Source organism: Opisthocomus hoazin, chromosome 6 (genome assembly GCF_030867145.1).
Source record: "Opisthocomus hoazin isolate bOpiHoa1 chromosome 6, bOpiHoa1.hap1, whole genome shotgun sequence".
Lineage (NCBI taxonomy): Eukaryota > Metazoa > Chordata > Aves > Opisthocomiformes > Opisthocomidae > Opisthocomus > Opisthocomus hoazin.
Genome location: NC_134419.1, coordinates 65,835,409 through 65,858,370, shown reverse-complemented (window position 1 = coordinate 65,858,370; position 22,962 = coordinate 65,835,409). Strand labels below are relative to the sequence as shown.

General features: G+C 50.0%; 1 protein-coding gene across 11 annotated transcripts in view; it reads left to right on the top strand.

Moving 5' to 3' along the window:
• NT5C2 (5'-nucleotidase, cytosolic II) overlaps positions 1-21,511 on the top strand; it is a 62,578-nt gene extending 41,067 nt beyond the window's left edge. For 7 of the 11 annotated variants that reach the window (XM_075423657.1, XM_075423650.1, XM_075423647.1 and 4 more), the window contains 15 exons: positions 7,556-7,673; positions 9,064-9,159; positions 10,434-10,525; positions 10,716-10,773; positions 12,094-12,187; positions 13,190-13,243; positions 14,427-14,510; positions 15,265-15,306; positions 16,473-16,580; positions 16,916-16,982; positions 17,659-17,829; positions 18,661-18,712; positions 18,962-19,022; positions 19,573-19,749; positions 19,985-21,511. In XM_075423657.1, coding sequence (XP_075279772.1) covers positions 7,556-7,673; positions 9,064-9,159; positions 10,434-10,525; positions 10,716-10,773; positions 12,094-12,187; positions 13,190-13,243; positions 14,427-14,510; positions 15,265-15,306; positions 16,473-16,580; positions 16,916-16,982; positions 17,659-17,829; positions 18,661-18,712; positions 18,962-19,022; positions 19,573-19,749; positions 19,985-20,236 — 1,526 coding nt within the window. In that variant the 3' untranslated portion in view covers positions 20,237-21,511. Of the gene's footprint in view, positions 1-3,644; positions 3,705-3,769; positions 4,639-7,555; positions 7,674-9,063; positions 9,160-10,433; positions 10,526-10,715; positions 10,774-12,093; positions 12,188-13,189; positions 13,244-14,426; positions 14,511-15,264; positions 15,307-16,472; positions 16,581-16,915; positions 16,983-17,658; positions 17,830-18,660; positions 18,713-18,961; positions 19,023-19,572; positions 19,750-19,984 lie in introns of those variants that run through there. The other 4 variants (XM_075423656.1, XM_075423654.1, XM_075423655.1 and 1 more) reach the window with 4 other exon arrangements.
• The last annotated feature ends 1,451 nt before the right edge of the window (positions 21,512-22,962 follow it).

The following is a 22,962-nucleotide window of genomic DNA, read 5'->3' as shown; positions in this document are numbered from 1 at the left end:
AGGCAGGTGTTTACATGGGCAGAGATGAGCTGCGGCCAGGGCTCCAAACAGGAGTGTCTGTTTTTCCCCTCATGTCCACAAGGATGGTGTGAAGTGACATGTCTGCAGAGGCTGTGGCAGAAGTTGAGGTAACACTTGATGGGCCTTTGGAAAGGGAAATGCAAGGCCAGGGGGGCTGGAGGTTTCTGCTTACCCCTGCTGTTGGGATTGCCAGGCCAGCCGAGCGTGTTGGCACGGAGGCTCCCGTAGTGCCGGTACCTCTGCAGGGTTTCCAGTTCTCACAGAAAAGAAAATCCTCTGCCGTGTTTCCAGTGTGAAATGGCAGCACCCTGCCAGGCTGTGCCAGCCAGGAGTGAGTCTGGGCTCCCGTTGGAGCTGAGCAGTCTGAGCCCGCTGTCAAAACCAAAGGGAAGTTAACACTCAGGTGTGAAGATTAAACATGACATTTCAGATCCATTTCTGTGTAAGTAATGAATTATTTTAACACAGAGAGCAGCATAGCTTGAAATGTTACCGTTTCCCTTTCATTATGTTTCAGTGACAGTGCCTGACATCACCTCCCCTGGTTAGAAAAGACCCCGTAACACAGAAGCTGAAGTCATTAGTATTCTAGAGCATAAATCCTCTTCTTTTCTAATTGTGTATGAAAACTGGCATTTGCTCTGGAACGGGTTATGAAGATAATAGATACTCTGAAAGGAAGGTCAGTATATAGAGGTCAGATAGCATTCTTCACCACCTGGTTACTTCTGGGGATCCTCAGACCTCTTGCCCAACAGCTGAGACGAACTTTCCTCACGCTATGGCAGTATGTGAAATGCCTGCCCAACACTTACTAGTATGTTAATTAGTATTGTTGCTTCATTGGGGATTATTTTTGAATTAAGTCCAGTGTCCCAAACACCTCCCAGACTGGTCACTCACTGTTTCCCTCTCGATGCTCAGCTGGAGTTGCAGGTCGGGTGATCAGAAGTTCCAGGGAATGAGCATTTGGTGCTTGCATGGACTAGTCAGTGGTCTGGTTGGTCGTGGAGGGGTGACTGTCACAGACATCCTGGCTTTAGCTGGCACAAAATGGCCAGCTTTAAGGCTGCGTGCAAAGGAGATGTTGACAGCATGGAGAGCTCTGGGGATAGATCTATCCTATTTTGGGACACTAATCTCGAGTCTGATTTGATAGACACTGTTGAGGTAGGATACATAGATACTTGTACTGTTACAGGGGATGCAGTTGTAAGAGGGGATCTTGGTCCTCTAGGCCTTAACCAAACACTGTTTGTCAGCACAACATTGATATAAATGTATTTCTAATACGTACTTGCATTATTTATTTTTGGTGCAATTCAGAATATGGGTCAACATTTAAAATGAGCAGCACTTTGATCCTGCTCTTTAAGTCGGGTTCGTGTAATTTCAGAAGCGTATTTGCACAAGCTTAATTATGTATGTTGTGTCTGAGATGTGTATGTATCTGGATACTAGCTACCAGTCTGTCCATATATGTCCCTAACTGCCTGATTTGCATGCCTTACTCACTGGGGAATAAGCAGCAACTGAAATAACCTGTTTCTAGTTATTTTACTTTCATTTCTTCAAGACTTAACACAAAGGCATTGGGCTGCATTTCCTGTGCTTCAGAGGAAAGGCTAAACCCCTTGCATTATCTGTCCACCTTTAGGCCTATCTGTCTTTGTGTGACCTCCGGAGAACCCAGATAGTGGGTAAAATTTCTGAAGATGGAGTGTTTGTTAAAGCTTTTTGCAACCCTTTGGAGGAGGTCATCACCTCTAGTTTAAGAAATACTGATCTTATCTGAACACCTGAAGGTCAAAAGCCAATTGGTTTCATCTGCCAACGAAATCAGTGTGGGTAGTCTGAGGTCTTTCCATTCCCAGGAGACCCTCAGTGGCCAGGGCCAAGGATGGGGAAGCCCACAGCGTGGACAGTGCTCTCGGCACCTGCGTGGGTAAGGAGTCGAGCCGGTACATACCCGAAGGATCAAAGCAGGCGATGCACCAGCTGCAGAAAGCAGCTTCTGCCCTGAAGTCCCCTGCCAGTGCAGGGAGGTTTCTGGGGGCAATGTAAGCCCCTTTCCCTGGCCTGCTCTCGGCTTCCAGCTGGCAAGGAAGGCAGGCGAGGAGCAGGCTGGTGGAAGGGATGCAAGTCCTACTGGAGATCCTGGGACGTCAGAGCAGAACACACTGGCAAAAGGGGGTGACAGATGAGAAAAAAAAATGGAGGCAGGGATGAATGAGACTTCGGGTCATCATTTAGTAGTCCTCACCCTGCCTCTCTCCGCAGAGGAGCTGCTCACTCGGCGGGCTGCTGTCGTTAGTGCTGCCTCGGTGGTGTGGGACGTCAGGGAGTTGTCTCTGTTCTCAGTTTAGGGCTTTTATCAGCACCAAATCTGTAGCGGTAGGGAATAAAATGGCTAGGCAGGGCTGGCTTGCGGGTGTGTGATTTGAGACAGCAGACGCATCTCACAGAAGTGACACGGCTGAAGCGGCACAAAAAGAGGTGGTTTTTGTGATGGTAGCTCCTGCTTCTCTCCTGTGATCCATGGCTAGCTTGTAAGAAGTGTCAACAAGCCCTGGAAGAAACCTTGTTACGTCTTCAGTGAGAAGCTGCCCTGCGTGAATTTGAAGTCTTTGTGTGTGTGGAGGAGGAACAAGGAAAGAAATGGGCAGCGTTTGAAGGGCTTTCTCCTCCCCACAGCTTAAACAGAGCCGTCACATGCACTACAGCCTTCCCCAGCTATTCAATTTGAAACAAAACAGGCTTTAAACACTCATTTTCAGAGGAGCCTTCCAGGAGGTCTGCATACTTCTGAGAGTCCTTTTTGCAACATCATTCCAACTCATTCAGCTTTGTATGTAGTGCAAATTGGATCTCAAGAGTTATTCCTGATGACTCTGTGCATACCTGTAAGTTGCAGAATAGGTCTGGTGTTCTTACTGTGGGTGTTTGCAAACCAGTGCACTGCAATACAGTGCAGCACTGTGTGCAGGTTTGGTACCAGTTTATCCCGCAGTCCTTTGCACATAAAAGTCCAAGCATAAGTGTGTTAAAGTACACAACTGAATTTAGACGTGCTACGTCAGAGGGACCCGGTGTGCGAGGCTCTCGCTGGGAGCACCTTCAGATGTAGGGCAAAATTCTCTTCTCGGATTCCCAGAGTAGCACCTGGCTCAGTCTCCTGAGTCTCCTGCGCTGACACGTGCAGGCATTTTGTGGTGTGAGAGAGAGCCAGTGCCCTGAAAGGGGTAATCTGTCGCTGACTGAGGAATGGACAGTAATGGCAAAGCCCCAAAAAGATCACGAGACCCTTTTTTGAACCAGTTACTCTGCGTCTGAGAGAAACTCAAAGGGTTTGTGTGATTTGGGCAATGTGCTTGTAGCCTCTTCCTGCTAATTATCACTGAACTGATGATCTAAGACTGCTTTGTGGATATGAGGACAGAATTTTGCCTGCAGGATGCACGATTACCGACTGTGCCTTCTCTATAAATCAGTTGTAAGTGTATATGGAATAGCTGCCAGGCTGGCTTCTGAGCTCACCAGAGGACAGAGCTCCAGCAGATACAGTCCCGCATGGCACAGAGCTGTTGCAGTTTTAAAACCAGTCTGATTTTTTTCTTTAACAGGAGAGCCCAGTGTAACTCCGTCAAGACTGGAGTGACACTCTGAATCTGCATCTGCCTCATGTGAGTTAAAATCCTGGCAGCAGCATTTTGCATAAGCTGGAGCCTCAGTAGAGATTTTTTTCCTTTTTGCAGGAAGGCTATAAAATTGTTACTGTCTGTGTCTTGGCAGCAAAGGTAAAAACAATCACACAAATGCATGAGAATTGCATACCTTACTGCACAACCCCTGCTCATTCCAGATCAGCTTCCTTCCTAGCACGTACCACGTGAGGGACGCCCGCACTCGTCACAGACCTGAAGCCTTGCAGCGTTCACTCCCGGGGTACTGCTTTTTACCTTTCAACAGTATAATGTTAAGCCAAGTGATGGTGTTAAGGGGAGGCTGAAATCCTGTCTACTAGCTTCTGTGTTTTTTTTAAAGCTTTGGTTATATTTTTTTTCCACGCCGGTTGCGTAATCCACGAGTGTTGGGTGTTGATTGCTCTGCACTGCTGAAGCATTTGCAGAACACAGACTGTTGAAATAACGTGGTCCTCTGGAGCTGGGGACTCAGCACAGTGGCAGAGACATAGCTACCAAGTAGTAAGAAAGAGAAAAAGAAATCAGAATAAGATGAAAGTTGTGCTTTGGTCTTACTGTCATCCCACGTGCAGTGGGCAAGGACGCTGTGAAAATGGGTTCGTGGCTCTGCCTCCTCACCTGCCACCGAGCGGGGGGTACTTCAAGACTGGGCTTTTCTCAGCTGGGTGAAAGAGCTGAGCACCGGAGATACTGGATGGCAAATAGCTGAATTCATAGCATTGCCGTGGCAAACCAGTTATCTCCAGCTGTGGTCTCAGCAACCAGGTCAGAGGGAGAAGGATGTTCCAGAAAAGTTTTAAACTATTTTTTCATCATGCAGCTGCAGAAGAAAAATACTCATCTGTCCTCTCTACTCTTTTTCTCCATGGATGCCTGGAGTGGACAAGATACAAGAGAGAGCAACCAGCCCTGAGTACAGTATTGAAATACATTTTTTTCATCTAGTAATGCATGTAACTGAGGCATCTTCCCCGAATGTGCTGCTGTAGTTGCGGCAGTGTTAGCCTGTTCATACTTGATCTGAAGGAGGTGGATCATTTGTTTGCCTGGAAGCTCGTATGACTGACAGACAGGCATTCGCACAGCTTATGAGAAATGTCGGTGGGTTGTGGCTCGTACTGGTTGGTGCAGCATGTGCTGTGGTGTAGGGTGCTGTCAGGGTGGGCTCGGTGAGCTCCCAGTCTGTTCCCAGCTGTGTGTCTGATTAAAGGAAAGCTGATCTGGAGCAGTAAGTATGATGGTAACTGGAGAATGTTTATTGTCCCTTTCCCGTTTCCAGGAGTCCAGTTTCCCGTGTCTCTGTTTAGTTCATGTATCAAGGAGAAGGCTCTCGTTTTCCAGATATTGTGGAGTAGTAGAAAAATAGAGAAGGGACCTGAGGCGTGAATAAGCAAGTAGTTTAGTTTTATTCGAAGAGAAGTCAAGGAAGCAAAATCTAGAGCTTGAGAGGCAAGGGGAATAACTACCCCCAAAAAGAAACATTCAGATTAACCCTTGACAAAGGCTTGGGATGATGAAGGCTGAGGTTGATACCTGTTCTTCAGCCTTTTTCCTTCTGGTGCTTCCTTAGAGAGTTAAAAGGAGGTCTGCGGTGATAAATCTTAAGACAGAGAGGCAAAGACAGAAAGGAAGAAGAAACTGAGTGAGGGCATTTTGTGAGCAGGAGGCTGCATGTCCCACCACAGCCATTCTTTGGTGGAGTGTTAAAAAGATGCACAGGGTGTTTAACAGAAGGCCCTACAGTTACCCTGGAAAGGTTCTGCTGGAGCTGTTGATGAACAATTTCTGCTTCTCCAGAGGAGATGCCAGCGTGCTCCTTGAGATTGTTTGTGTCTGGACAGCATCACCCGGGTTGGCAAGTTCAGGAAGAGCAGGGCTTCCCTGGAGAAATGTTTTGTTTGGAAGTGATGTTTTATAGATAAGTTGATAACATGGTCAAATTCCCAGAAAGCTAATGAGAAGGAGTGCAGCAGCTTCATGGACAGACTGGGGGACTGGAGGCTGCTTCACATAACAGGGAGCTTTGCAGCGCTTTCACCTCCTGCGAGTATGTGCAGGTGTATTTGTTACCATTTTCCCTTTACTGTCCTGCATCAGAGGAGTTCCTTTTCCCAGGTGATGCTCTGGTGTCACTCTCACAATGTTGTTCATCACCTAACTGTCTTTTGCTCCCTGCAGCTCTAGCTCACTCCCCAGAATTGCCTTGTCAGCCACTGCTTTCTTCATTAGCTGTAGTTTTTGATTGCTTATTCCTATCTATAGCTCAATCAACCCTTCCTTTCCTAAAGGACAGAAAAGACAGCGTGCACTGAATGTTGTATCATGGTGTTGATGTTTGACATCGGTATAATAATGCTGGAAGATTTTGATAACTTTTATTGATTTTAGTTATCTGTTTAAGAACATTACAGGTTTGCTTATTACATTTTTAATGGTGTTAGTTAACTCTTAGGATCCTGGTGCTTTTCAGACTATTATGAGATACGGGAGCCCTCTGTCACAGTTACTGTGATCCGAGCCTTTTGACAGTCTCGTTTCTTCTCTAGTCCTTGCCTTTTTAGTATGTTTCTAGTATTTTATATATATGTTTTCTCCTCTCAGATTGAGCTTCTGTATTCCACAGTATATATACGGTGGTGATTACCTGGGCAGCATAGACAATGTGTCTTAATATATATTGTGAGGCCCACAGGTGTGCTAGAGGCTTCTGAGGAAAAGCAGCCTGTCTTCTAATGAGCTTACTGTGCAACTTGCATGTTTTTGTGTTTTACTCAGCTAAATCTGAAATATTCAAATGTTTGAGCCAGTTGGGCCCATTGAACTCATGGTAACCCTCACTGCAGTCAAGGATTGTATCTGACCTTGTTACCTCTTAGGACCAATTTAAGACAGCAACATGCAGCAAATGTAAACACACACCATCAGAGAAATGCAGTGATTTCCGTCTGTCACAGAAACACAGTGATTTTCTTTTAAATGTTAATTTAATGATCTGATTAAGCAGTGACATTTCCAGTACACGGGAAGGTTATTTGCAGGAAGAAGACAGGCCTGGTGGTAGGAATGACTTGGTTGAACAAGTCCATTTCTTTTGCGTTGACCTAAGGTGTGTGTCACAGATGAGCAGCTCCTCTGAAATGTGAGAACAGTAAGCTTCTGGAGAGAGTAGCATTTTGATGCACAGGGGTAATAGCTAACAGATTTTTACAGTACTATATGGTATTTTTAACAAACAAATCATGTTAACTTGACAGCTCTACCTTCAAGCTAACTTAGTCTCCAGCAAACATAAATTCCCCTGAGGTGAGATCTGGAGACAAAAGTGAGCTTTGGGATTGTATCCAGAGCAGTAACAGTAGCACAGCAGTGATGAATTTCAGGCTTTCTAACCATGAATACATGTGTTCGCTAAATTTATTGGTTTGTTTGTCAGCTTTGCAAAAACACAGCAAACCAAAACCTGATGCGAGCAGGTGAAACAGGGAGCATTCGTGCATCTGCCTAACAGGGCTGCAGGGAGAGGAGCTGCAGTCTGAAATACATTTTTCCTGACGCAGAGAGCTGTGGTAGACTGATGGATATTTCATCTGGTGCACTCTGCTGCTGAAACCTGAACTGCGGCTCCACTCGGCTGCAGTCCTGGAGCGTGAGCTAATTCCAGCGTGGCTCCGGGGCTGGGGGACCCAAGGCAGCGACTGGCAGGAGCGATGGAGGGAGTGTGTGATGTGGAGGAGGGAGGAGGGCGAACGGGTACATTACTTTTAACTGCCTTCTTGTTTAACCCCCTAGCTGTTTTCAAATTTTCTAACTGAAATCTCATCTTGGTACAGTGTATAAATCCCCCGAATACGAATCTCTTGGATTTGACCTGACCGTAGAAAGATTAGTTTCCATTGGATACCCTCATGAGCTGCTCAATTTTGTGTATGATCCTGCATTCCCTACCAGGTAAATAACTAACAGATACTGACCCAGCCTGCTCGAGGCCTTGAATATTTGTTCTGTAAAGTTCATAGGCAACACGTGAGGCCAGGTTTTCAGAGTTGTGCCTGTGAAGCCTGTGGTTGACCACAGATCATGGGGAAGGGAGCAGACCGCTCCAGTATGTGGAGGGCCTTTGCGGACATGAGTCCATGCCAGCAAAGAGGGAGAAAGCGGGAAAAGAGCCCTGCTGAAAACATGGTCCAGAAATAACCCTTCAAAGCAAAGACAGCAGAGACACAATTGGATTGGGAGTTAAATCAAAATCAAGGGGAGAAGAAGCTGTTGCTGTCCGTGAGGCTGCTAGAATGTCTCAGAACATTTTTCTTTAATGATTATAATTAATAGTGCTCTATAGTATCTAAGAGATCCTGAAAATTAAGCTGACAGTAAACAGCAGTAAAAGTGGGATCAATCCAGTTCACTTGTGTAGGCGAATCAAACACTGAAAGCAAAGTTAATGGTGCAAAGTTACTAAATTCTTACATTTTGTCTTTTGGTAGTAGATGTAAAAAGGACATTGCTTGTTTTAAACAAGCCTTTTGATCTAACTCTGTGCCTTTAAGTTGTTTCTACTTGTGTCTTTGCTGTGTTTTGCTTTTTTGACTCCTTTGGAGCTTCTTTACAAGACTGGACCAGAGGCTCTGTTGGATCGTTTCTCCGGTTTTCAGTCTGGCAGCCTCCTTCCCCCCCTCCTCTCAGCATGTTTTATACCGAGACTATTGCTGGGTGCCCTTCACAAACCTGTGATGAAGACTCCATTAAATCCACGGCCTTCGTCCCAGGGAGGGGACAGAAGGGATGTCTCTGTGGGAAGGCTGCGTTCTCCAGATGCAAGCTGCTAGAGGAGTGAGACAGAGGTTTGCTAGAGTTGGAACCAGGAATGTCCAAAGCATTTTGTGCAATACTTATATTCCCCATCTGGCTCTGTCTGTGACAGAGCGATGAAAAAGGGGAGAAATTCCTTTATCACACCCACCTCGCTCTTCCTTGCAGCCCAGCAGGGCTGTCAGGGATCCACAAACAGGCGTCAGATTCGTGACCCTGTGGAAGGGGCCCACGTCTTCCCCGGTACGTGCACAGCGAAGCCTCTGCCGGGTTAAACGGTCCCATTTCCCAGTCTGCGGAGAGCAGACCGGCTGTACCTCTCGCCCAGCAATGCAGGGCTCCTGTTGCTCACCTGCAGCTACGTAAAAGGGACAGTAGGGACCCCACCTGCGTAATAACAGCAACTCTGTTCTGGTGCCCCACGCTGAGCGGGCAAGCTGTTCTAGAGCTAATTTGGAAAGAACTGCTCTTAAAATGGTCACCACTTACTGCGCTCACTTCTTCATGTCTTAAATCGCTTTCTTAACAGAGGCCTGGTGTTTGATACCCACTATGGGAACCTGTTGAAAGTTGATGCCTATGGGAATCTCCTTGTGTGTGCACATGGCTTTAATTTCCTCAGAGGGTGAGTGCTGAGTCTGGGCTGGTTTTTTTGACTTAATACGCTCTTCTGTGTCACTGATCTTCAGGGTACCCATTGCGTAAGGTGTCACGGGGATGCCACTAACAGCAGATGCTGTCCTGCTGTTCCTATAGCTCCAGGATTGACCGGGGGTGCGTTGAGCATCCCAGATGCAGCAATGGCCCAGCATGTTTGTAGAGGAAAGGTCCGTGCCAGCAGAGGCACATCTGTAGTGTGCTGGGAATAGCAGAAAGTGTGCTGTGGGAAGGGGTCAGTGGGATAAGCCAGGGGCTGTTCGCTGTCCTGGCACAGTTCAACATGATCAGCTTGTCAGTTAGGACAAAGCTGTTGTGTGAGGGCTGCTGGGAGCAGAGACGACCTGTGCCCCATGAGACTGCTAACTCCAAAGCCATTGCTGAGAAAGTCAGAGGGCCTGAGGTGGCTCAGGGAAAGAACAAGCTCACTCTACCCCTTTGTGTTTCTGACCTTTGAGGGTGTCAGAAGTGAGGCATTGCGTGCCGTTTCCTGCAGCCTTCCCTGGCCCCAGAGAAGGTGCTTTAGGAAGCAGAGGAGACGCAGTGCTAGTGCCTGATGTGTGCCAGCAGATCCCCCCATATCCCTGCTGTGAGGGTGGATGGACGGAAGGCATGCGCAGCCCAGCCCGGGGCCCCCAAGGTGATGAGCCTTGTCATTGTAGTCCTGTGACTCCTTGCATCAGGAAGCCAAAGCTTAGAAAAAGCCCTTATATGCGCATTCGAGTTCCTCTTTGAGTCAGAGGTGATCTTCTGGAGCTCCAGAAATGAAGGAAATCAGAATAATTAAGTGACTTCAGTCATCGCCACCCTGCTGATGAATTGCAGAGGGCCCCAGGCAAGCCTGCCGCAGCGCAGCCGTGCACTTCTCTGCTGAAAGCTGCACATGGAAAGTGGGGGAAAGTTTAAGATAAGCAAACAATGAAAGTGCAGATGATTTAAGGCATCCTCATAGCTGCAGCGTGGGGCTTAAGGTTGAGTTGTGGACTCTTGACCATTCAGTTTCCCTGTGTGGGCTCTGCTCAGTTTGCTGACTCAGTGAAGAGGGCTTTGAGCCAGCATGGTGAAGCCAGCAGATGCAGTTTTGCTCTTGCACTGCTGGTGCACATGGGAAAGCTGGGTGTTGATTAAAGCACAACAGACTCCAGTTAATGGGCCCTGCTACGACTGTGTTTTGCAGGTCAGCACATTTTATCCTCATTATTTTTTTGTGATTTCGTTCTTCTTCACCTTATCTGTTCTCAGGCCTGAAACACGGGATCAATATCCAAATAAATTTATCCAGAGGGATGACACAGATAGGTTTTACATTCTGAACACGTTATTCAATCTACCAGGTGAGTCTGACGTGAGCCAACACAGGCCTGTTTCTGTGCCTTTGAAGCCAGTAAAGCTTTGCTGATGTCTTTCTCTCCATAGCTGTCTGGAGTTTTTTTGCATGAATTTTCTTCTTTTGGGCACAGGCCCAAATTTAGTTGACCATATGATGTTATCCTTCTTTTAAAATCTTGCTTTGTTTCTTTGCAGAGACCTACCTATTGGCTTGCCTAGTGGATTTCTTTACTAACTGTGACCGGTACACTAGGTGTGTATTCCCTCAGGTTCCAGGTGCTGATGGAACGGTAAGATTGTTCTTGTAAAGAGCAGTAGAGCACAGATGGAGCTGTTCTTCCTATCAGTGGAGGCCCCTCAAGTGGTTTCAGTGGGGAAAAGTTCAGGCCTCTTACACTTGTGACCGTAAGAGAGTTTAGTGGTGACGAGATGATTTGTGTGTGCAGCAGAGACTGGTTATGAGGGTCTCCTTCATGGGGTGTATCAGTATCACCATACTGACTGACACTGGTATCTCGGCCAGCTTCTAAGACCACACGCTTATTACAGGGTGATTGCAGGCACCAGACAGCTCATTTTGAACCCATGTCCAACGGAGCCATGTTTGGACTGGTAACTGAAACACTAAATTTCCTCAGCCAGTTACCACAAGCCTCTCATGTCATAACGGAGGACTTTGTTTACTTAAAGGTGAAAAGCTCAGGCACAGCGTGGTGCAAAAGGCTGTTTGTGCAGCACGAGTATTTACCTAGTTTTCAAATAGGTATAAGCATAAAAACAAGCTGCAGTTTGAACTGGCAAATGTGAATAGTGCTGTGCTGTTGACTCCATGTGATGGGTCATCGTTGCATATTATGTGAGTGGAAGGCAAAGGTTTAATGGGATTTCACCTGGGAGCAGAGGAACTGTTTATGCCAACAATCCATCAGGTGAAGTATCCTTTCTCAGGACAGGCATAATGATTGCTGTCATAATAAATACAGCTCTGTTTAATCCTCCTTGATTTCTTCTGATGCAGACTCTCATGGGTGTCTCAAAGGTACCTCCACGGTATTTTCTAGAGGAAATTTTTCATCTTTACTGTTCAATACAGAAGCAGTTCCACCTCTCAGCAGCGGACATTACATTTAGTTCATTTCCGCAGCACCCCCTTATTTAGTGTTGGAAAGACAGAGAAAGAACAGCACTCTGCTTACTTTCTCAGTACCATCCATTGTTTGTAAAATGCTGCAGACTGCACAGTCCCAGTCTTTCTTCCTTCTTGTAATACTCCAGGGGACAAATAAGAGCTGCCATCATAGAAAGCTGTAGTCCTGCTATGGAGGCACAGGCCTGTAGTTAGGAACTCACATCCTGAAATTTTAAACAAACATTCTTGGGCAGCACGCAGATCCTGTTGAACTCTGGTTGTAGCCTTCTTTCAAGTCCGAGCCACCGTAAAGTAGTAAAAAAGAAACCATTATGATAAGATGAAAACACAAGCTCCAAACAACGCTTTGACCTAACTCTCTCCTTGACGTGTTTCTTACCTGCTGCGAGTGGCCACTGCAATCTCTCTTCTTTCTCCTCACAGCTGTGAAACGGGGTTTAAAGATGGAGACCTCTTCATGTCCTTCAGGAGTATGTTCCAGGATGTCAGAGATGCTGTTGACTGGGTTCATTACAAGGTGATTGCAGGAACTCCTTGGGACATCTGTAGTTGTAAAAGAGTTAGAGGGACTGGTCTGTAAGTCATGAGTAAAGATGTGTTATTCCACTTTAGGGCAGGAGCCCTGCTTTGCTGCCTAGTGAGCAAATAGTAGGCTGCAGTTGTATGTGAGTAAGTCAGGATCTCAGCTGCCCTACTGGGGTACTGGAGCATATCTGTGTGGGCTTCCTGTTCCTTTTTATTGTGCCCAGATTCCATTTCTCTACTGTAATTCACGGGTTCTAGAAAGTGATGCACTTACAGTCTACAACTTGTACGTTGTCCTAATTGTTAAAACAACATTTTACTGTAAATAGTTTACATTGGTACTATCTTATGTTGTCTGAAAAGTACCTGTGATAAACAGAGAAATACAGCAACTCTCCTCTATTTAGAGGAGAAGCAGTTCATCTTTTCACACACTTGTGCACAAATTTAGAATACAATTTTGTGAGCATTAACGTCTGATTAAAGACCCGATTTCTTGTTCTTCCCCTTGTAAGAGGTCTGTTGGGGTGGGATGGAGGGCTGTCACAGGAGGACTCTGCTCACAATTACACTTGTGGTGGTCGTTTGAGCCATGCAGAAGTCAGGAATCTATTTTTCTTTCCTTACGCACTGTTGTGTGATACATGGTGGAGTTGGCCTTTGAGTAAAGCATTATGGTCAGTGTTGGAGACAGGTCGTTGACTGTCTTGTTTGGTATGGCAAATCTATTTTTTGTTTGTTTCTATTGTATTCCCTTCTGAAAGGGTTAAAATGCTGTTGAAGTGGATTATTTACCATGGTGAGGGAATCGATGGATCACAGAGTTTGTGATGGTCCCTGCTACTCAAAGCCTCTCATCTCTAGAGTCACGGGTTCAGATTCGCCCTGGTTTGTACTTTCACAGCATTTTAAAGTGTGAAAGTTGGCATTACTTTGATGTCTCTTACATCATAAGTTTCCATTGCCTCACTGGGTTCTGTTGTTTCTATTTCAGGGATCGCTCAAGGAAAAGACCCTTGAGAATCTGGAAAAGTACGTGGTGAAAGATGTAAGTGTGAAGTTACTTCACTTGTGCTGCGTGACATTCTGTACTGAGTAAGCAAGCAAGAAATAAACATGCTGATTTGCTTTACTAAATCACAAAACAGATAACGCTGTGATTTCTATTGTAATAACCAAAGGCAAAGAGGAAAGTTCGAACGCGGCCTTTATTCTGAGCCAGTGATCCACGTGATTTCTTATTCACGTGCATTGTTTTTACATAAAAAATAAAAGCCAGAGGCAGTGTTATCATGGGACACAGGTGAATATGCTGGCAAGACTCGTGTTGTTTCTTTTGGTGGTGAAAGCAACTGTGTTCCCTGCCCACATTTTCTCTGCCCAAGCGGACCTCTTTTTAAAAAGTTACAGATGAGCATCTCTTTAGACAGCAGTATTCCTTCGCCATCCAACAAAAATGTTACACGCATTTAACCATGAGGGACTGAGGGAAAGATCCTGACAGACTCTTCAGTGCCCGGGCTCTGGGTAGCCCCAAAATATGTGTTCAGCACATCTAATTGAGCAAGCTCTGTTGGTTCTCTTACTTTTCCTCTCTCTGCAATGTGCAAGGCCCCTTTGGACCACTTAGAGTATAATGATTCTTCAGTTTAGATGAGCTCTGTGATAGAGTATCACTTTAAAGCAGTTAACCTTGTTTCTAGTTACATGCCTGCAAAATTCTTAGGAAACTGTCCTGTGAGGTAATCAGCTGCTCTGGCAATGGACTGAGGTTTATGATTCAATAAAAATAGCCTCAGGAATAAATTCTCCCTAATTTGAGGTTGGAATTATAATACACTCCAACTTGTGGCTCCTGTGAGCTCAGATTTCACCTGCCTCTGGGCCCATTTCGGGAACGGACTGGGAGCTGGAGGAGCTGCTCCAGCATGCCTGGCCCAGAGCAGATCAGTGGGAGCAGCACAGGGTGCCTGGCGCTGTGCTTGGAAAGGCACTGCAGCCCTGCTGAGCCCTTCCCCCTCGCCTTCCTCCCCTGCGCCGTGCTCCCGAGGGGTGTTACATGGAAGGGAGCAGGAGCTTTCCTGGCTCTGGCCTGTGCAAAACACGTGGATTTGCTTGCTTGTTGGTTTGATTTGCTGTGTTTTGTCTGGTGGGATCATAGTTGAGATCGTTTTGCCCATGAGGAATCTCTGTAACTTTTGTGTGTGACTTGTGTGTCCCTTGGCTTTCAGGGGAAGCTGCCGCTGCTGCTCAGCCGCATGAATGAAGTTGGGAAGGTGTTTCTCGTCACAAACAGCGACTATAAATACACAGACGTAAGCACTGCTTGTATTGTTGTGTTGGTAGATAATGGAGTAAGCAAAAGCCAGCCATTCATTTGTATGGGCTTTGGTAGGACATCTCCTGGTGGAGAATCAGGTGCTTTCTAAGCTAGGTGTAGGGTGGTTTAGGGGTGAATGCAGGTTAGGTCTTGAGTCATCTTTTATAGTCCTGGTTCTGCTGCTGACCTAGTATGGGCCTGGCTTAAATCCTTCTGTGCCTCACTCAGTTCCTCAGCAATTAAAAGAGAAAGTGATACTCATTTTACATTTCAGCAGAAAATGCTGAAATACTTTAAAATGCAGAACTTTCCTTTCAGGTGAGGTAGTTCTTAGTACATAGAGGTCACCAAGGCCGTGGTCTTAGAGAGGTCTAAGAGCCAGAAAGGGCTGTCTGCTGTACTGCAGGATTAAACGCAGTTACTTCAACTCCAGGTGAATGTCAGGGTGTTGCAACACTGCTAATCCAAAGATTCATGTGCCAGTTTAAAGTGTTGCAGGACATATCTGAAGCAGGGTGCACATTCCTGAGGCAAATGTGTTCTTTGATTATAAAAATTACTGTTTTAATTCCTGTTACTGTAAATTCCATCCATTCATTTTGTCTCCAAATCTTATGCTGGCTTTCCTGTAAATCCTGAAAATAAAGTTCTGTAACACGAAAAGATAAAACCAGAAAAATATGCTTTTATAAAGTACATAAATATATGTTTAAAAACACATCTTTGAATACTTTCTTTCCGTCTTTCAGAAAATTATGACTTACTTGTTTGACTTTCCACACGGACCAAAGGTACGTGATTTCTAGGCTGCAGTTCCAGTAGGAGCTGATGTGCCTAATTATCTGTGTAGCTGGAAAGCATTTTAATCCTGCTTCGTCGGCTGCATGGGATTAGTTGCTTTAATCTGGTTAAAATACACTTGCTGTTTTGTGTCCTATTTGAATGGGAGCAAAGCAAATTCAATATAACAAGAGAAAAGAGGCATCATCTGGTCTCAAACAATAATCTGTGTTAACAATAACATTATTGTACTGATAACACATTTTAACTGTGGCATTTTGCAGCCAGGTTTATTTGAAATCTTGCACAGTATTTTAGACGTAGTTGAAAAAAAAAAAAACCTCGATGGAGAGAGTTTTATAAGACAACGGAAACATGTATGGCTGCTTGTGCCTTGACTGTGGTAACTTCAGAAGTTTTAGTCGTGCTTTTTCTGGTTTTCTGAGGTCAAAATTTAGCCCTGCAACTTCTGGAGAGAGGCTTACAAGCTGAATTTATGCTGCTTTCTTAGTCTCCCTGTGGGAGCCTATCTCACGCTCGAAAGATGTGCTTTCACACTGAACTCTCAAGGTAGAAGACGGCCAAGGGAGACATTTTCAGAACATGGAAAATCACCGCAGCTGATAGCTCAAAAAACTCCTTGCTGTGGTCTTGATTTCCGAAAGAGTGAAAGCATGGAACAGAGAGGGCTCGTGAATGCCCGGTGGCCTTCAGGCAGGGCTGTGGTTCGGGGCCGCGCTCGGTGGCACAGAATCCCGGCGTTTTCCCACTCCTGCCAAACGTGCCAATGTGGCCTTGTAAGGCTGAAGCCGTGACATCGCTCGTGTCTGGATCCGTGCAGGACGTCACCTTCAGGAACAGAGGAGCGGTGTCGTTTACAGCATCCCTTTACACGGCAGCTGTGCTGTGGTGTGGATGTTGCGTGCAGCTCCCCTGTCTCACACCACGTCCCCAGTCCTTGCTCCAAGGCTGGGTTGGGGTGGGCTTGCTGCGAAAGGGGAGTGCTTTAGGAGATGGCACTGGCAACCCAGCATCGTACCACAGTAGGCACGAGCTCGGGGATTTTGATGGACCGGCAGCGTCACAAGGTTATGGCTGTGGGCAGTGACACTCCAGCTAAACTCCCTGTGGCTGATCGTGTTGTGCCTGATTTTGGGCCTTGTTTGTGCCTCCACAGCCTGGGAGTGCCCATCGGCCATGGCAGTCCTACTTCGACCTGATCCTGGTGGACGCGCGAAAACCTCTCTTCTTTGGGGAAGGCACTGTGTTGCGGCAGGTGGACACGGTGAGTGGCACGTGGGGGGTACCTCTGTGGCTGGAAGGGCTCGTGCATGTCTCAGTGGCAATGGGCAGCAGAGTGTTTAGACAGGACCTGTCTCAGAGGTGATGGGCTGGCTTCTCCTCTTAGTGATTCCTGAGCTACCCCATCACCTGGGGCACAGCAGAGCTCGAGGCTTTGCTGGCTTCCCTAACGTACCACTGGTGGCAATAGGAAAAGAATGTGGAAAGCCACCTCTAGGCTGCCTGGGAGGAAGAGAGAGACAAAGAATGAAGTACTAGTGGGATGGAAAGGATCCAGACCGTCAGCTGTCTATACTAACGCGGTGTCTCCTTCCTCAGGTGACCGGGAAGCTGAAGATCGGTACCTACACAGGCCCACTGCAGCACGGCATCGTGTACTCAGGAGGTGAGGCAAGAACCCTTCTTGGCCTGTGGAGTGGCTCTGATGTGCCCTCGTGGTCTTCATCCACTCCGGCTGTGAGAGGATGTGTGCCAGGCGCTGGGCAGGGTCGTGTTTCCCCACACACGTTGTCTTGTGCCCTCTGCACCCTGCGCCAGAAGCTCTCCATCATCATTGCTGCCCAGCGTGGGGAAGAAATGGACCTGTTCCTCCTCAAACTCCCTGCTCTTCCTTGCCGGGGACGGCCTGGGAAATGTCGCTGCGGGGCTTGGGAAGGGGGAGCTGCTGCTAGCCCAGTGCAACATTCCCAGCTATCCTTACGGTGCTGCCACCGGCGTGACTGCGCTCGAAGGGTTCCCTGCACCCGGGAGGGGCAGCGGGTGGATATACAGGGCTGGCCGTGACATCTGGGGCTCCGTTACTCTCACGTGGGTGGGAGGCAGCACAGCCCCTCTGCTGCTGCCGTTCATGGAGGGGGTGTGGGGGCAAAGCTGCCCCCGGGTGAGCTCCCAGGTGGGCGGGCAGTGCCCTGTGCTGCCGTGGCCAAGCAGCGGTGCTGCGTTTAGCAGTGGGGATTTCTGGGAGGAAAATGCACCCGCTCCATCCCTGCCCTGGGCCCTCTGAAGTGAGCCACACGTTTCCTTTTGGCTTTGTGTTCTGAGCCATGCTGTTCTTCTCTCAGGCTCCTCGGACACAGTCTGTGACCTGCTGGGGGCCAAAGGGAAGGATATCTTGTACATTGGAGACCATATCTTTGGAGACATCCTCAAATCCAAGAAGCGCCAGGGTTGGAGGACCTTCCTGGTGATCCCCGAGCTGGCGCAGGAGCTGCACGTCTGGACAGACAAAAGCGGTCAGCAGCTGGACAAACCCCAGGCCAGGCTTTGCTCTTACTCACCTGGTGCTGCACCCCTGAGATCGCCAGGGCGCAGGGGTGCAGGGGAGAGGTCACCCTGGCTTGCCACTTCTGCTTTCGGCCCTTTCTCCCTGGGCCTGGCTGTTGGTGGCAGGAGCTGGGGCAGCTCTCCAAGGGTTGGCCTCGGGGTCCCAGGCCGCTTGCGCGTGGTCAGCCAGCACTGACTTGGCCGGGGGAGAAGCTGCAGCTGGGTGGGGTTGCGTTGTTCCTCATCCACAACCCTGCCACAGAAACTCCTCTCCCTCTGCCCGTACGGAGCTGTGGCTTCTCTGGTAAAAAGTATGTGACAAGACACCTGGGTTGTTTGTCCAGCAATGCCTGAGCCGTGGCTGCTCTCCCATCTGCAGAGAGTCCCTGCTCACCAGCCGCTTCCTCCTGCTCCCTCCTGCTCCCTCTGCTGCCAAAGGGCTGTGTGTTCCCCACCCCAGGGCGCTACTGCTTTGCTCCCAGGTTTGCCCTTTGGTGTGTAAATAGGTCTGGGGGTTATGCAGGCTGCCCCATGGCTGCTTGGAAGGTTTTGGTGAGGGCTGCGAAGGCTCCACCTCAAAAACAAAAGGGGCAACCAGAAAGCAAGCCCAAAGCTCTGCCAGTGGCTCACAGTGTGACTGAACCCCCTCCTGGCACAGTGGCCGTGAGATGCCATGCTCCGGGATGCCCCTCCACCGCCATGCAAGGGGAGCGGGCAGGATGGTGGGTTTGCTTTCAAATCCTTGTCATTTCAACAGTTTAAACTTACCCTTCTTCCCGTTTCTTTTCTGGATTTTCCAGCCCTTTTTGAAGAGCTGCAGAGTCTCGACATTTTCTTGGCTGAGCTATACAAGTGAGTGTTCAAACAGTGACAACTTTCCTGCTGCTTCTCCCAGCCTAGCGACAGCTAACGAGTGGCTCTGACGAAACCTTGGGGTTGGGATAGCGGCACTGCTGCCGGAGCTTTGCCTCAGGCCTGGGCTCAGCCCACGAGACCACCCTTCCCCTCCAGACCAGCCTCCCTCCCCCGAGCCCCCATCCCACAGCGTCTGGTTCTGAAAGGCTTTTCACACCGTGTATTTACCTTCTCGCCTGTAACTAGGCATCTGGACAGTAGCAGCAATGAACGCCCTGACATCAGCTCCATCCAGAGACGTATTAAGGTACCAACCGTAAAAATCCCTTTCCATCCTTCTGGATCCCAAAGGGCTTGAGAACCCGGCCCCACTGCTCAGCCCTGAAATGCTTCGCTCTGCCTTTGGGTGGGCTCGGCAGGCTTGGCAAAGCCGCTGTGTCTTTGCGGGCGCAAACGGAGGAGCTTCTCAGCTCACTGGTGTCACTGGCACTCCTGAAAGGCAGCCTGGTCTGGAACAGGGTCTCCTTCCTCACGCACACAACAGCGCTGCGCTCGCCGCTGCGGAACTGGGTGCTGGCTCACACGGGCTGGGAGGGGCCGTACCCCCCGGTTCGGCCAGCCCTGGGGTGCCAGCCTGGGGCCGGCGCTGGCCCTGAGCCTGCTGCTGCCTTTCCCTCCCTGGGTTAGCTGGGGCCTGGCTGTGCTCCGGCGCTGCAGGATACGAGCGCAAAAAGCCATGCTGGAGATCCTTGCAGGTCTCATGTAGCCCCCGCCCTCGGTGCGCTCCGCTTCGGCGTTGCCGTGGCTCCGCGCTGCTGCCGGCCCAGCCCGGGACCTGACCTGCCCTTTGCTTGCAGAAAGTGACCCATGACATGGACATGTGCTACGGGATGATGGGGAGCCTCTTCCGCAGCGGCTCTCGGCAGACCCTGTTTGCCAGCCAGGTGATGCGCTATGCCGATCTCTATGCAGCCTCCTTCATCAACCTCCTCTACTACCCCTTCAGCTACCTCTTCAGAGCCGCCCACGTCCTGGTGAGCCGCAGACCCCGGGGAGGCGGGCAGGGGTCCCAAAGGTGCCTGCGTGTGTGTTCGTTAACACCTCCACGAGCCGCAAGCACCGGGGATGGCACCTTGGAAGGCTGGGTGGCCTTTGATGCACGGCAGGCCAAAGGGCCACGTTCTGGGGTTTGCTCTCCACGCGTCCTAGGGAGGTGCCCGGGGGCTGGGACAGCCCTCGCCATCTCCTCTCTCTCTCTCGCACCTGTAGATGCCACACGAGTCCACGGTGGAGCACACGCACGTCGACATCAATGAGAAGGAGTCGCCGATGGCCACGCGCAATCGCACCTCGGTGGATTTTAAAGATTCTGACTACAAGCGGCATCAGCTGACCCGCTCCATCAGTGAGATCAAACCTCCCAACCTCTTCCCCCAGGCACCTCAGGAAATCACACATTGCCACGATGAAGACGACGATGAGGAAGAGGAGGAAGAAGAGGAGGAAGAAGAAGAGGAATAAGAAGGAAAAAGCAAAGCATCTCTGAAGACAAACCGTGACTCTAGCAGTGCTCAGGAGCGGATTCCTTTGTTGGGGCCCTTGGGGTGATGGGTTGGGGGGGTGAGATTCTTGCGAAGGCACATTTTCAAAGTGTCCGGAAACCTTTTACAGATTAACACTAATTAGGAGGAGACCCTTGTTTTCAGTTTTGCAGACGGTTCAAAAAGCTGATGGATTCTGCCTGGGTGGTGCTTTCAGACCGGAGTGCCCGCCTGTGCTGTCCTGCTGCTCCCGTTACGCTGAGGGGTGCTGCACGTCCCTCCCTTTCCCGTGGTGTGTTCCATTCGGTGTCCGTGTGAATGGCGTCCTGTGAACGGTTTTTGCCATTTGTTACCTTCGCTGTGGAGAAGGAAGGGATGCGCTGGGCCCTGCAGGAGACAACATGATCTAAATCCTGCTGCCCACTGGGCTGCTGCCCCGAACCCTCTACTTCTGGGTTCCAGCCCGCACTCCCCGTGTGAGCCAAGGGTGCTGCTGTGGCTCCCAGCCCTCGCTTTACCCTCTGCTTGGCGTGAGTTTCTCTCTGTAAGCGGTTCGACTCCTCCGGCCGTCAGGGATGGCGGTGGGATTCCAGCCCATCTGCAGCTGTACACGTTTTGGCTCGTAGACACTTGTTACCCTCTCCCGGTGTTCCAGAGCGCTCTTTCATCATCGGCATGTGACGCATGATTCCCAACACATCTCAGACAGCTGAGCCGCACTCTGTGTTCCCAGCTCCCGTAGTCACAGCAGTAAATACTAACCCAGGGAGCCGGAAGCTGCTGCTTTAGCGTTACGTTACTTGGTTTGTTTTCCCACTGCCTGTTACTGACCTTTCTGTCCGCTCGGCTTTAAGAAAGTGAAGCATCCCAAAGACAAACCCAGCCACCACCTGGAGTGAAAGGGCCCGATGCTCCAGGGTGCTGCAGGCCATGTGTGTCTGCCCTAAACCAGGGAAGAGCAGGTGCCCCAGAGCCAGCCCCGCGGCGGGAGCCGGGAACACCAGTCTGGCTGGCGGCCGCCTGGGGCTTCGGCCGGGCACGGAGGAAGCGGAGCCTCATGGCAGGTTGCGGTGGGCAGGGCTGCGTCCCCGGGCGAGGAGGGTGATGGCCGCAGGCTGCCCCGCGGGGATGGGCAAGGGGGCCTGACAGCCCACCTGGGGCCAACGTGAAGCTGGGCAGCACAGCCCTGTGAGGGCCCTCTTGTAATGAATTCAACTGTTGTTTCAGTACCATAAACTCATTAAATCTTCACCCCCCCCCCCCCCCCCCCCCCCCCCCCCCCCCCCCCATTTTTAAAGTACCTTAGGAGAACATTAAAAAAAAAGAAAAACCCCACACACCACCACCACCATCTGAGCAGGAGCCGCTGCCTCTGTAGTGGCAGTTGTTCAAGTCAATAAACGATGTTTCTAAGAAGTGCCTGGTGCAGTGTGGTGCGTCGAGGAGGTGATGAGGGCTGTGCTGGGGGTGGCAGGGAGAGCCGGGACGGGTCTGGGGCAGGGGTTCCAGTGGGACGGGTGGCTGAGGAAGAGGGAAAGCATCTCCAGGAAGGGGTTGTGTGAAGCACTGTCCAGCAGCGGCTGTGGGTCGGGGTTTAAGGGCTTGGCTGGGCCCTGGGGCAGGTGGCCAGGAAGGGGGGGGGGTGGATGGATTCAGAAAGAGGGGGTTCTTTTCCGTGGCTGGAAGGGCAACACCATACCACCACCCCCAACCACTGCCTCCAGCCCTGCGCCTTTCAGGGCTGTTGTCCACCATGAGTGACCCGTGCCCAGGGTGGCACTGGCTGCACAGCATGGCCCACGCTCACCAGGAGCTGCAAGCCTGGTTAAATGGAGGGGAAAAACCCAGTACCCAGGCTGCTTGTACCTGGTGCCTGGCCGAGGTGGGGACAGGAGACTGCTGTGCTCTGCCCGGGCCTAGAAACGAACCCCTTGCAGCAGCCAAACCGGAGCCAGGAAGGCTCCCACAGGCGGGTACTCAGGGCACTGGAAAGCAACTCAATGGCCATAGATGGTGGCCAACAATCACCAGCCGACACTTTGGGGACTGCTGAGGGCCCCAAACCCAGCGCTGCGTCCCTGACCACTTGGCTTTGGGGTCTGGAGAGCAGCTAACCGCATACCTGCAGCCGCAGGAGGGGCTTTGGGGAGCTGGTCCTGAGCCCTTCACTAAAGGCCACGCTGGGCTTTGCTATGTTTAAACCTCGTTTCTCCAAGTATAGCCACTTGAATTTTTTAAGCTTTAGCTCAGCAGCTGGGACGGGCATGTGGTTGCGGGAAGGGCGGTCTGGGGAGCTCCGTGCATTCCTCCTTCCTAACCGGTCGCCACAAATAGCTCACTCCCAGCCCAGGGCTATTTCAGACTTTGATGGGGAGAAGCCTCTCCAAGGCTGGAGCAACGGAAAGTATTTGACCCTCACTTGACGGTGGGAAAGTGGCAGGAGGCAGAGCCTGATGGACACATGGGTGCTTCTCAGCCTTGCGCCACTCTCCACCCTGCACTGGCTCCGTTGTGGTGGTGCGGTAAGAAACCACCGAGAACCAGGACGAAGCCTCTCCCCACAGCTGGCAGTGTTTTCCAGCCCGCACTGTTGGCAGGCAGCTGCCTGCACCTCTGGCAGCACTGGGAGCTGGTGGCCCAGTGGTACCTGTCCCCAGCCAGCTCTGCAGAGCCCCAGGAAAAGCCACGGTGAGCAGCCTGCTGCCC